The sequence below is a fragment of the Pogonomyrmex barbatus genome, unplaced genomic scaffold, assembly GCF_055798465.1.
Source record: "Pogonomyrmex barbatus isolate J1 unplaced genomic scaffold, ASM5579846v1 scaffold12, whole genome shotgun sequence".
NCBI classification, from domain to species: Eukaryota; Metazoa; Arthropoda; class Insecta; order Hymenoptera; family Formicidae; genus Pogonomyrmex; species Pogonomyrmex barbatus.
The window spans coordinates 6,425,440-6,439,934 of record NW_028297108.1 but is presented as its reverse complement, the minus strand read 5'-3'; the positions used below and the strand labels follow the sequence as shown (position 1 = coordinate 6,439,934).

The 14,495-nt window shown below is 35.0% G+C and overlaps 2 protein-coding genes across 5 annotated transcripts; both read right to left on the bottom strand.

The window, feature by feature from the left end:
- Nucleotides 1–309: 309 nt before the first annotated feature.
- Nucleotides 310–3,123, bottom strand: LOC105430974 (uncharacterized). The gene is made up of 8 exons (XM_011644842.3): nucleotides 2,703–3,123; nucleotides 2,510–2,580; nucleotides 2,286–2,422; nucleotides 2,049–2,151; nucleotides 1,561–1,936; nucleotides 1,159–1,400; nucleotides 931–1,050; nucleotides 310–818 (listed from the first exon to the last, which is right to left on the bottom strand). Exons 1-8 carry the CDS (start codon nucleotides 2,766–2,768, stop codon nucleotides 380–382), a joined length of 1,554 nt encoding a protein of 517 aa, XP_011643144.2. The 5' UTR covers nucleotides 2,769–3,123; the 3' UTR covers nucleotides 310–379.
- A 681-nt stretch (nucleotides 3,124–3,804) lies between these two features.
- On the bottom strand, nucleotides 3,805–14,361 carry LOC105430972 (forkhead box protein J1-A). 4 transcript variants are annotated; one of them, XM_089071518.1, is made up of 5 exons: nucleotides 13,541–14,361; nucleotides 9,578–9,713; nucleotides 8,445–8,759; nucleotides 8,107–8,285; nucleotides 3,805–7,882 (listed from the first exon to the last, which is right to left on the bottom strand). In XM_089071518.1, the coding sequence occupies exons 3-5, from the start codon at nucleotides 8,713–8,715 to the stop codon at nucleotides 7,412–7,414; spliced, it is 921 nt and encodes a 306-aa protein (XP_088927644.1). In that variant the 5' UTR covers nucleotides 8,716–8,759; nucleotides 9,578–9,713; nucleotides 13,541–14,361; the 3' UTR covers nucleotides 3,805–7,411. The 4 variants fall into 4 exon arrangements, with proteins under 4 accessions (XP_088927644.1, XP_011643142.2, XP_011643143.2 ...); XM_011644840.2 differs by lacking the exon at nucleotides 9,578–9,713; XM_011644841.3 differs by lacking the exon at nucleotides 13,541–14,361 and having other exon boundaries at nucleotides 9,570–12,625.
- Between the last annotated feature and the right edge of the window lie 134 nt (nucleotides 14,362–14,495).

The window sequence follows — 14,495 nt, the reverse complement described above, 5'->3', positions numbered from 1 at the left end:
AGTAGTAAATTTGATTAGATTTCAGTAGATTGGCATCAATATATTAAACTTGTGTTTTATCATCTAAACTTGGATGAAGTAATCTAGATTAGCAAAGTAATCTAAATTGAGCAAAATAATCATTTCATAGACGTTTTAATGGATTAATTTCTTTGAATAATTAAAAATTAAAAAAGATTTTTTAAATTTTTGTCATCTATCTACCACTGTATTATCACTGTATTATCAATGAATATTTGATTAGCAGCTTTGCTTTAACAAATCAATGGATAGATAATAGAAATTGTAAAATAAATATGTGTCATAATGTTTATATTATATTGTTATATTTATACCCATTCTTTTGTTATGAAATATCAGGTCAATGTGTATATTAAAATTACTTCAAAGGTACTATTATTTGTTTGAGTATGGTAAGAGTTGTATGTATGTTCTCGAAGGTGTCCGTGAAAAAGCGTTTTGCGTAAAATTCATAGTTTGTCTCACACAAATCTAACTCTAGTTTTTTTATATCCTTACTTGACAAGAAATTTATAACACCTGGAGGTATCTGAGATGTTGAAAACATATCACAATATGGTGCCAGACTACAGAAATGTTCATTACATATGACAATAACAGAATTGCCAAAAGTTAAAATTTGCATCAGTCGACCAAACAAAACAGTTTCACTTTTCTCTCTCAAAACAATAATGCCTTTCGGATTGCGAATTTTTGTTACTTTCATATTTAATGTTCCACTATGTGAATCAAGTAAATCTTCATAAATATATGAGAATCGTATCCATCTTGATATCACATCTGCCAATTTAAATTTACTAAAAAGATAAAAAATTGATAATTTAAAGGATTAAAAATAATTAAATGCAGAAATATAAAATATAAAAATATAAAAATGATATAAAAATTTTCAAATAATTTAAAACATACCCTTTACATTCCAATGTAGATGCAATATTAGACAATATTTGCAATCTACAAGCAATAGATTTCTTACTCCAAATTTTAAATCCTTTCTCAGCTGAATTGATGCATCTATTAATATCTTCACTATAATAATGATACAATTACAAATTTCATATACACATTTTATCAAATATATTAAATTCAAGAGAAAATTATTGTATTTAATAAAAGTAAAAAAAACTATACCTTTACCTTGTGGCACTTGCCCACTGAATATCATTGTGTAACCAATATGCACCTTTTACAGGTTTTTGCCACATACCATTGTAGAATAAATTGTAGATTGCATTTTTATGCAAGTTTGGTTTTATCGCATAATAATCCTGATTAGACTCGCATACTTTAGGCAATCTTACGTCAAATGTTTTTATATATGGCAAGAGCACAATTCCATCATAGAAATTCATGTGAGCATTTATAAATAAAACATTTTCCTGAAGAATCAGAAATAATAATATTAATAATGACCAAATTTCCCATGCAAATACCGATCATATAATTAAACTATATATAAATATACTATTTTATATATATATTAAAATATACATAAAATGTTTTATATATATTTATTAAAATATCTATAAAATATACTACATTTAAAAATCTCGCTAAATTTTCGGCAGCTATAATATCTTCCGTCCATATAGATTTTATATATATATTTTTAGGTGGTATGTTGTTAAATAAAGGTTTGGCTGTAAATAATTCTTTCTTTGTTTGAAATGTACAAATGGGAAGATCTAAATCTTGGGAATATTGATCTATAAGCCATAAAAATTTTTCTTTTATTGTTTCTTGAATCCATATTTTATTTAAAGACCAGAATAGACCAGCTTTTCTAAGACGATAGAGTAGATTTTTCAAATAGCTGATAGCTGCATGCAAATCTGAATCTTCTAAAAGTATCATTTCATTGATATGTTTAAAAATCTTGCATCCATATATTGAGTTTCCTAGTACTGAATTTTGGCTAAAATATAAAACAATTTATACAAAAAAAATTGATGATTGCTATTAATTTGAATGTAAGAAATATAGATATAGCTAATAAATATATTTAATAACATATTTTTAATAGTTACACAATGACATCTTCCAAAAATAATTGCACTTCGAATTCTATAGATAGATTCAGGATGTTAAATATTATTAAAAAGAGCTTATCATCTTCATTATATTCTTCATCTAAAAAAAAATAAAAACAAGAATATAAAGAACAAAATGTTTTTATATATTATTAATCCCAAGAAAAATAAAATTTGCATAAAATATATAGAAAGTTATATATTCTTTAATTATGATTATAAAAGTAATCTTACCAAACTTAAATTCATGCCTAAGCTTTATACCATAATTAATCAAGTATTTGAAAAGAGTAGTAGCTATGTCTACATGTTCACAAGCACACTTGAAAAGAGATAAATTTGATTTTATTATATCTGCTGCTTTAAGAAATCTATAAACATATAATTAAAAATGAGAGATTAAGACTACCTTGAGTATAATCTCATATATTTTATGTCTTAGAATTGAGCTTATTTACCTATCTGAGAAATCATTAACATCTGGAATTCTTACGTCTTTGGATAAAATAGATATTTTCTTAAGTGCTTCCTGAAATATATATGAAAAGTAGCATTATATAGTTTTGCAAAAAATATAAATTGACAATATATTTATTTACACACACACACACACACACATATATATATATATATATAAATGTTAATATTCACTTTTTTGTAGTTGCCATATTCCAGATTAATATAGTGCTCATCCAGAGCTTGTAATCGCGCATCCATGATTATTACAATCACAATTGCAACTTAATATTTAAAAAAAATTAAAGGTACATGCAACCGATTATTGCACAAAAATGTAAAGAACGTGTAAAAATGATTACGTTTTTGTACAAAAAAATATTTCAATATGGATCAATCGAGAGTTATACAAGGCACTTTATAGCTGATATCGTTGGTAATACGTCTCACTATTTATCATTATCGCAGAATGCAATATGTTTACAATATCTAACTCGCTGACTGCTATCATACTGTTCGTAACAAATTTGTATAGATGGCTCTCTCTGTCACGTGATGCGCCAGATAGGGAAAATATACAAAGGAGACGAAAAATAATCTCATATTTCTTTCCAAAAAACAATTGCCTTTTCTCTCAATGGGTGATTATAATACATTTCTGAAGCTCCGGAAGTTTTATTCAGTGCTCCAACAAAAAATCAATGTACAATTTTTAACAAAAAGAATCACAATTTTAAAGCTTTATCAATTGTTGATAATATTTTGATAATAAGAGAAATACATTTCGTTAGATGGCGCGAAGATATAATTTCGAGGCTACTTTTCTTGTAGGCGAACAATGCCGGTAAGGTAAATAATCTTTAACATACAATTCTACAATTTCATAATTTGTTATTGTAAGGCTCTGCGCACAGTGGAAAAATTAGGAATAGGAATAAATATTAAATTTTGAAAATTCGAAATAGAAATTAAACGTAACACATAACAGTAACAGACACAAGTAAATTTAAGATATAGCTATATCTTATTTGTGTGCATTATGTCCTTTTATTCCAAATTTTCATTTCCAAAATTTAATATTTATTTTAAAAATTTGCTCCATTTTGCGCTAAAAGTGCCTTTTTAAAGAAGCATCAGGCACCTTAAAATATAATAAATTTTATAACATATTTCACGTAACATATTTCAGAGATGCATTGCAATAAAATTCTATTTACGTTATAGGAACGTTGCAATTATTACAAATATCACTATGCATGGAAAAGTATTCTAAGGAGAAATAAAAAGGACCCAGAAATAAAATGATGTTCCTCGATATTTATTTCTTACATCTCTGCAGAGAGCTACATGTTAAATTATATGGATACAAATCATGAAGACAACCACACGTTGCACTGAGCCCTTATATATCGTGGAGATAAATAATTGAAAGTAGAAGAGAAAAAAACAATTATATATTTATAGTTTTAATTTCAAGGCACATATTCATTCTACTCGATGAATCACGACCGATATATATATATATATATATATATATATATATATATATATATGTATATGTACACGATCGCGTTGGTTCTGTTGCTTGTCGTTTTCTATATTTCGACAATCAATCTTCAATTTATATTCCGTGTTTTCTATTAATGCATCGCATTAATACATTAAAATTTCTCTTTTCCCATCGCAACTATATCAAATTATGACGTGAGAAGCGAGAAATGATACGGATCTCTTTCTCTTGCACTATATGCCGACGTAAATTAATTTTTTGCACCATCACGTTCGATAATACAGATTAATGGAACATCCTTGTATGTCTTTATAATTTTCTGTACTATTTTTATACTATTGATTAATATTATAGAACATCCTTATGTTATTATATAAAAATAAAATATACAATTTTAACAATTAAGAAATTGAAATAATAATTCTTTTTGATTTGTATAATTGTAGATCTTGAAAAAGAATATCTTTTTGATCATATTTTATCAATTTACATTCGAATGCAAATATGTGAAAAATATGTGAAAAAAATCAATCTATTTTAATTTGCATTTACAAGAAAAAAATTTACGTAATTTTTCGCTTCTGATGTTACAATTTAGTGGTTGCATGGAAAAACGGGAGTTTTCACTCCGGACGAACAAACTTGGACGGATTCTGAAAAGGCGTGAATTAGAGCGCAGAAATTGACACACCAATTCAACTAAGTTAATTATTATATCACACACACTGGCGTAATTAATATCGTTTCCGACAATTGTACTCTAATGTTATCGTATAATCGTACACGTGATAATAAAACGCGAGATTTATATGCGGGGTGTCGTATAAAATCTATTGGCATCGGGAAAGTTTTTTACATCGATAATTTTTAATCTGATCAAAGATTTCAGCTTGAGAATCACAGTCGACATTTATTGCCAACAATTGATCTCATAGTTAGAATTTAATTGTAATTCTTGAATCATTTTTAAAAAATGACTTATATTTTATTTATTTATTAATTAAAATAAAATTGTCTAAAAAATTTTAACAAAGGCCTCGTTGTCACTAGGAAAAAGTTATCACTACGATTATCTGTTTTACATTGCATTTATAAGAACTGAAAACGTTGCGCTCTTCAGTTACGAGCACCCATAGGCTCGTTATTAAAACACGAGCGACAAGAAGAAAGCAAAGTCAATTTTAAAGCGAAATGCATTAAATAATTTTATGCACGATAAATAATAAATCTTTCTTCCTTGATTTGGAATGTAGACACCCCACATACAGTGTAGGAATATAACGCATACTTCTATACTATGGTTCCATACAATGAAATATCACCGTAATTGCGATATTATTAATAATAACTTCTAATCGTCCAGAGAGAGAGGGGGGGAGGAAAGAAGGGAGGGTGGAGAAGAAAGAAAGGAAGGGAGAGACGAGGATAGGGATAATAAAATAGAAATCGCGATTGTGCTATGTATCTTTGATACACACAGAATTATTAATGCTATATATATATATATATATATAGCATTAATAATTTTAATGCTATATATAGTATAATTAATGCTATATATATATATATATATATATATATATATATATATATATGACACGCTGCTTAAAAATACACAAGGGATATTCTCTAATTATTCGAAGGCACGATGCGTGAATTATTTTGCCACGAGGAGTACGGTCATTCTCCAGGCACAGAGGCATATAAGTGCAAAAAAAGTATTTGAAATATGAAAGAAGATGATCATGAATTAATGAAAAAGAAAAATGTAAATTGGCCGCTGATTACAGTGCCAGCTGTAAAAAACAAGTGTCAAAATGGATATTGATGGTTTTTATACGATACAAAAAAGTGTAGATCTAGAAATGGATTTTTCTCATTATCGGAAAGAGTACCGCTTACATTTCTAAATTCACGAAACATATCAAAAAACATTGATAATATTCATCATGTCATGCCGATCATTTGACGTTTCGCGGCGTAATATAATAACATTTCAATCAAATTATGTTTCGTTACAATTCCAATAATTATTTCGGCATTAATTGTATATATTTATATATGTCATGATTATACGTAACACGCCACAATTGCAACAACAAATCTTCTGTTTTTCTTGCATCTTGTATTGTGACATCGGACATAAGAAATCTTTTCTTGTAGATATTTCTACGTTATACGTATTCAACAAGATATACGTCGTTGGTTATACTTAGATCTTAGTTATATAGAATAAATTAATTCTTTTGTACATCACTACACATCTGATGAAAACGAATTGACAAAATATACCAAAAACTCTCTTCCTTTATTAATAAATAAATCTCGATAAATCATTATAAAGTATATGAGAATATTTTTGTTAGGAATGTACGACTTATGTATATAAATTGAATTATATTAATGCTAAAATATATAATGTTAAAATAATAAAAAAGGGAAGGAATTTTCGATATATTGTTTTAATTTGCGTCGCGCGCGGGTGACATGCAAGAAAATTAATTTATTTTAATCTATATGAAATAAGAAAAGAAGAAAAGAAAAAAGAGTTTGTATGAAGAGACCCACTTTTCGCTTTTCGCGTCACAGTTCAATGCGGTTGCAAACGAGGGAAACAGGAGCTTCAAGACCATCTGTCTGAGCGCGCTCAAATTGCTTATGTTACAATCATTCGTTATATTTTTCGCGCTGTTAATTCACCGTTTCGCAAGGAAGAAGAAAGAAGATACATCCTCGCCTTTTCTCTCTCTGACTTTTCTTCCCTAATAGTGGTTTTCGTTTTCATCGCTTTGACTTTGATCGCAAGTAGCTCGCGCTTCGATTACGAAATTATATCTGATATTTCCACGATACACGATCAAATGAAATTTTTGCATCACGATCTTGAACGTCTTAATTGTTTAAGCTAATTGTTAATATTATTAGCTGCTTGCACGTTTCATCGCAATCGTGAAACGAAGCGTCTCAGCAAATTCCGATTCGACAGAAAAAAAATTAGTCTTAAATCAAACTCATATATTTTCATGTATAAGCAAGAACATTATAATCTTCGTATAGAAGATTTTTAAGTGAAGTTGAATAAAGGTAACACTTGCATTAATATAAATGTAATCAAATCAAGATTAAAATTTTTACATTTTTGTTTATATATGAGAATATTTTTATTTTATTTAGAATCAATTTTTTTTCTGTGTCAAACGAATTCGAAAACTGTTCTTGCTGTTATTCACGTCAATCATGTAAAAGGGGAACTCGAGGGACGCGTGCGAAGGGATGCGGGCGAGGAACGTTTCCGTTCCGTACGAAGAACCTATGATTCCTGAGAGATATTTGTGAAAGAGAGAGAGAGAGAGAGAGAGAGAGAGAGAGAGAGAGGGGGGGGACATTGCAGAATTTAGAGGGTGTCCAAAAGATCGAGAAGCTCCAGTTGATTATTTTCGTCCCAACCAGCGATCAACAAGCTCGTGAAGTCGTCCTCGCTGAGGCTCACCTGCGTCGACTCCGGCACCTCCGACAGACTGTCCGGGATAGGGGGTGACACGCTACTAGGCGGGGTCTCGTATAGGGTGTTGGACAAGCAGCTGGTGGGCGGTGTGCAGCTGCTGCCAGTCTGAAGAGCGTTAAGCGTCGTCGTCGCTGTCGCTATCGTTGCCGTCGCTATCGTCGTCGTCGCGATCGTCGTGGAAGGAGATTGCCTCTTCGTACCCCGGGTCCGATGCGAGATCGCGGAACGGCGTCTGGACCGTTTGCCCTCCTCCATCCTCTCGAGATCCAGCTTCCAGAAGCCACCCTTGCCCGGCTCGTCCTTGGAACGTGGCAGCTTTACGAAGCATTTGTTCAACGAGAGATTGTGCCGAATCGAATTCTGTTCGCGATTAATAATAAAATTATTATTTGTATTATTTGTCAACATTTAACAACGTTCAACAGAAAGCAGAGTCAAAGGTTTTTCTTTTAAAGTCGAAAAGCAATAAAATTAAAATTTATACAAACTTGGATATAAAATACACTTTTAATTTAATTAATTTAAAGAAGAGAACAACGGCAAGAGAAAGGCGAAAGCTACAAAAACTGTGAAATCCGTGTTACCTGCCAGGCTGGATCGGCGTATTTGTAAAACAGGAAATTCTCTCGAATCCATGCGTAGATATTAGAAAGGGAGACCTTGTTATTGTTAGCGCGCATCGCAAGACAAATAATAGTGGCGTAGGAAAACGGCGGCTTCGCATCGGGATCCGTTCGATATTTGTCGGCATTTTCCGCAAGATCTAATAGACGGGAAATCGAAAGAGAAGATTACCCATACCCTAACTATAACTATGATATTGAAGCGTACTTTTAACAATCTTTCCATTCACTCCGATATTCAAAAATTACGTTAAAATAAAATTATTATTTATATAATCTAAATCTCGAAAGCTGGTTACCTAGTTCGGCCTTGACCAAGGGCGACAGCTTCTTCGGGGGTTGACGGGTGATCGGGGGCGGCGACGGCGAGCAGGGTGGCGTCGGCAGGCCGGACGCGCTGGTGATGTCTAGGGATTGCAACCAGGAGAGGCTCGTTAATTCAGCCTCGACCCCGTCGCAGTCGTCCGTGCTGTCCATGCCGTTGCAGTCCACCGTGGCGGGGGTTGTGGCAATGGTGGCAGAAGAGCTCTCCTCCGTCGATACTTCAACTTCCGCTAGGTCGATCCTCATTTTTGCCGTCTCTCATCACCCGCGCGTGCCAGCGCGATAAGCGCCTATGCAAAACAGTCGTTCCCGCGCAGCGTTAATATCTTTCCCGAAACCTTTCTCGCTCTCTCGACGGAATTTCTCGCCAAGTGGTGGCGATGATTCGCCGATCACAGATTATTATTATTCTAATCGGTCGCTCGCAAATTAGGCGACGAACGCGCGAATTATTTTACTCGGGACAACGACGTCAGGAATGCACTTTCCTCTCGTCGGCGCTTATCCCTAGCTAGTATCGAATCTCAATTCCAATTCGTAATTTTCCAAGATTGCTCGAGCGATACTCGGAACTCGTGATTCACGAGCTCGTGGAAATGTTTCCTGACGTCACAGAAATGACGATTGCTCGGCGTACATCTTTCCCTTCTCTCCCTTTTTACTCCGTCTCAGATGTTAATATTACGCGCGTGTAAAGAGAGCGTAGTAGTCGAGGTTCACACATACAAAAAAAAAAAGAAAATTTTCAAACGAGGACAGCGTATCCTTCCCGGGAGAGAAACACGTAAGATAATGCGTCATCCGTCGAGGGTTGTTCGCGGAAAGACGCAACATCGATCACAACTCCACCACCGGTGAAAAGAGCTTGGAAAATCAATTGTAAAAATCAATTGTAAAAAAATGTGCGATATCACGAAGAGTTTGCAATTTTACATACTATTTCGTTCAACGGAGAGTACGATCACGCACGTACGTGAGGCAAAAGCGATTAACGACGACTGGCCGCGAGAGAGAGAGTGCATGCGGACGGCACGGTCGAGCGAGTTGGACTGTGGTGGTAGCAAAGGGGTGAAACGCGCGCTGCTGCCTTGTGTGCCTACCTGCTTACCAGCGACCTGACGGAGGCACCTAAGTGCGCGCGTGTGGTGACAGGTGCTAGGTTCCCTCTCGCACAGGTGGACCATGCACACGCGCCGGCCAGACCCACCGACGACCCTCTTTCCTTTTCGTCGACCCTCCCCTAACTGAAAACCAACGGGCGAGTTTCACCCTCGTGACTCCGATCATGGCGAGTGCGAGTACGAGCTGCGACGCCGAAATATTTCAGATGATATCGATAAGATATCAACGATGTTAATTTAATTAAAAAGATTTACGCCGATTACGTGGTAAATCCGCGTATTCTCTGATGGATGCTTTTTTTCTTTTTTTTTTTTTCGAGATTTTCAAACATTGTGATCATGTAAAGATGCGGATTAATTGAAATATATTACGTGAAATTGGAAGATCCTGAAGGAGCATGAAAAATTTTTTTAAAGTATCTTGTATCTTTTTTGAATATCGAAAGGGTTTGTAAATTTCTTAGAAATAAAATTGTTATCTGTTAGCAAACGAAATAAAAAATAAATTGAAATAGTAATAGTAATAGTTACATTGTGTAAAGAAAAAAATATATTTAAAAAATTTTTCAAAGCTTTCAATATATTTGTTCCTAAACTGAGTAAAATTTTCAAGGCTTTCCAAAATTTTTTGTTTTCGAATAATATTATCGAATAATATTAAAATTCTAATAATCACAAAAAGAGTGAAAGAGTTAATCTTTTTTAAATTTTATATAAATTTTGAAGAATTCCTTAAAATAAATACAATTTAAACGAATAAACTTTTAACACAGTTGCGTCATATTTATAGATCTTCTTTCTGACCTTGATCTAGCTATGCGAAAGCTGATTATCTCGATGCAATTATTATTAGACAGCTTTCTATATTAAATACAAATTTATTTTAATACAAGATGTTTTTGTTATATATTTTTTTTATATTTGCAAGAATTTATATTTATCGGAAAAGCGCTTAAACATTCGATAAAACTAACAAATTCTTACAAAAAGAAGATAAAGAATAATTGACTTGACATTTCCTAAAATACATAGAAAAAATTGATTTCAAATTAAGACAAATATTCTCATATAAGCAAGAATAGTATAATCTTCTTCTAAAATTTTAGTTTTGATTTGATTGATTTGTATTGATACAAATATTACTTTTGCTCAAGACTAAATCTTTTATATGAAGATTACGATATTGTTATGTATAAAAATAGATTCGCATTAATATAAATTTAACCAAATCAAGGTTAAAATTTTTCTAACTTGTATCAGATAAGATTGAGATTAAGATTAAATTGGAATTTGAGTTCATTAAATCTGAGATTTTTTTTTTATGATTGATTAAATTCTAATTTAATTTCAATCTCAATCTCTAATCTGATATAAGCTTAAGGAGATTATAATATTCTTGTTTTTATATATATATATATATATATATATATATCTATATATATATGAGAATATCTGTAGTTGCATCAATTCAATCGAAATTCAATCGAATCGACTAAAATTTTTTTATAATATTCTTGCTTATATAGTCTTATATAATTGTATAATTATTATTATATTACTATTAAATTACTATTACATAATATGTAGTCTTGATTTAAGACTATATAATTTTTTTTCATGTATATACTGTTTACGGGAACATTTCTATCCTTCGAAAACGAACGGACAGAGGTGGTATATGCGTATTTCGTCCTGTCTGTGCTGTAGGCGGGGGTGAACGCAGTTTGCCCACTCGCCTTGGTACAGGTGCCTCCATTGATCGAATCGGGGGAGGCAGCGACCGCCAGTTACGATAAACCAACGAGCGAGAGAGAGGGGTAAAAGCCACGGCCATTCGACCGAGACGAGAGAATGGCGCGCAAGATTCACCCCGGACCTCATCATCATTGGTCGGCGTCCATGCGGGATTGTTAGCACGAGATTCGTCAGCCCTTCTGAATTAACACAGACGCGGAATACTCGTGTGCGATACGTACACGTAGACGCTTTTGGGCGTCTATGGAGGATTGGCCCTCCTCCGGAAGAGGAAAAGAAAATATCACGAAAAAATACGTCTGCGATAAATTTTACAGGGATAAATACTTCTGCGATCTTAAACTACGTATAGCAAATTTTTAATAATTTTTGTTTATGATGAATATGATTTTCGATTCAAGTCGCGTGATTTGGGGTTGATTTTGTTATCAGATGAAAAGCGTTTCGTAAAGAGATCTTGCTGAGGAAACTCTTTCGACTCCAACATTCATTGTGCGGCTGAATCAATACTATATATTAAACGATTAAATATATTATAGGCTGCGTTCCATTTAACGTTTGCAACCTCTCGTTCCTCGTTTCCTTTGTTCTCGTTTAATATTTGGCGAACAACAAAGATGAAATAATTCTTTGAAAGCTTTGCGAACATTAAGTGGAACGCAACCGGAAAACTTCAGATGTGAAGCTAAAGGAAGGAAGAGTCTGAATAGATCAGATACTAGAGATAATCTTCAGGAAGAATCTTTAGATTTTGGTGCAGGGGTGGCGAAAGTTCGAGAAGAAGATTTGGACGGACGCCATCGCCACCCGGAGGACCTCCCATCGGCTACATCGCCCCGGTGGAGGTATCTGCGCGGCCGATCAATAATCTCCTGGGAACATCCGTTCCCCTTGGTCTGCCTTGGTCTGCCCTGCCGGGTTACCCCCCCGCTGGAGGTGGTGGTAGCGGAGCAGCAGCACTCAGCCAGTATCAACAACCGGCGGCAGCAAGCACCTGTCCGTGCGCGCGCGCGCGCGCGCGGACGAGCGTCAGGTCGTGAGTCACTACCACCTTTTCGTGGTTGCAAACGCATTTGCGCGTTTATCTACAGCCGCGAGCTCTCGCAAAGCGATGTATTACGTGCAACAACGTAACATTGTGCGCCATGTAAAAGGACATAACGAGACCTAATGAGTATAGCTATCGCTATCTGTGCCCGAATCGATTTAGACGTTATTGCGAGACTGATCTATTTCCGCCGACGCTCCCCCCGCGCTCGATTACGTCCCCGCGATTATAGTCGCCTTCCCCCCCCCCCCCCCGCGAGCGTAATGCGTAATAAAATCGATGAATTTCGATGAGAAAAAGAGCGGGCGGTAGAGAATAGTAGCGGGCGAATGCTCCTGTCGCAAGCTCCTGTAACGCCTTTTGTAACGATTCGTACGAGATTTTTTTCAGATTTTGGAAATTCAGCGTTCCACCCCCCTTGGCCACGATCGTCCCTTTGCGATCGTTGTAATTTTGCAAGAAAAAGGGGATGTGCGTCGCGCGCGCGATGCAACCGCAGGGGCGAGCGCGAGGGTGCGCGAGCGTCTCCTTGAAAGGAGTGTCAGGGGCTGCTCGGGCACGGCGTGTCCTCTTGAGAAATAGTAACGGGTCATCGCGATAAGACTGATGTGGACGTATTTCAGTGGGCAATTTAAAAGACCGGATAATACACGGAGGTTACGGATATAGACTCCGACGCGGACGCGAGCCGGAGTTCCGGGAGGGCGGAGGCGCTCGCATCAAATATTCAAAAGAATTGATTCCGAGGCGAATGCAGCAGCAGCAGTAGCAGACACAATCTACATCGCCGCGGTTATTGCGGCGATAATGATGTCCACGTAAAACGAAATCCTATAGTCGGATAAGCGATCTCTTTAGATCGAGGGTGGATCGAGAATGGAAAAAGGAAAGAGAAAAATATCAGCGATGCTGCTGCCGCATTTTAAAAATATCGTATCGTCGTCGAAAGAGATTTTCGATGTTGAAAAAAATTTTTTCAAGATCTTTTTCCTGGTTTCTGTTAACTTTCAGAATTTGTTTTCATACGTTACGTTAAAACTTATTGGAGAATTTTCACGACGTAACTTGTCACGTTAGATTTTAATTTTATATTTAACCACATTTGAAGAAATGTAACGTTTGAGGAAATATAGGAGTGTATACTCACCAAATTCAGCTCAATCCGAATTAATTCGAGGGCCTCTTTGCCGATCGCCACCGACGAGGATGGAATGATAGAAAATTGTCAAGCGATAGTCAGCCCTCGCATCACTTTGGAGATATCGTCCGTGGATGGTTCCACTGTTCTCGTCGAAATCGATATTTTAGTATCGCGCAATTCTCGCGTGCATTTTAAATTACGATGCAATTCTGCAATTTGTCAGGATCACGCGTAGGCGATAAATTATTAGAAATTAAATTATCTTTATCCGATCGATTACAATTTTGTAATAACGAGCAGCGAGCAGCTACGATCGCGCTATCTTTTACGAGAATTCCATTTTAGCGAATTAGTCGTCAGTCGCGATGGTTCTGTCAGAAACTGGCGACTGTCACTGCGGAGCACTAGCACCGTCAACTACCACCATAGCACCATTGTACCGCCATCTTCTTACCTGACAAACGGTACCACTACGACAGGTAACGACAGGTGCGCTCGCCAGGATTATCGATTATAGTCATTACTTGCTCCTGCGAAGCTTGCTCTCGCGCGGAAGATGTGACAAGATAATTCGACCAGCATAAATGTAAATGTAACAACCATTTGCGAGACAAGTATTCTTCTCCATTTTATCATTCTATGCGAAACAATCTCGTTACGAGAGAAGAGTTTGCGAAAAGTTATCGGCGTGTTGCTGAACTGTAATTTTTTTTATTAAATCGTTTCGAGATTATTTTTAAAAACGATTCAATCACAGAAATGAGGGAAATATATAAATAATTAATTTTCTAATGTTGACAACGGCAAAATTACACCTGGACCCGCAGCTTTTAAACCATGCCGGTAGAACCTACCGCCTCGTGGATGATAAGAGGAAATTCGTTAGTCATAAGGAATCAGCGAAACATGAAAACTTGGTACGAACTGGGAAGTTTAGATAGGAAGAGATATACGAAAGAAC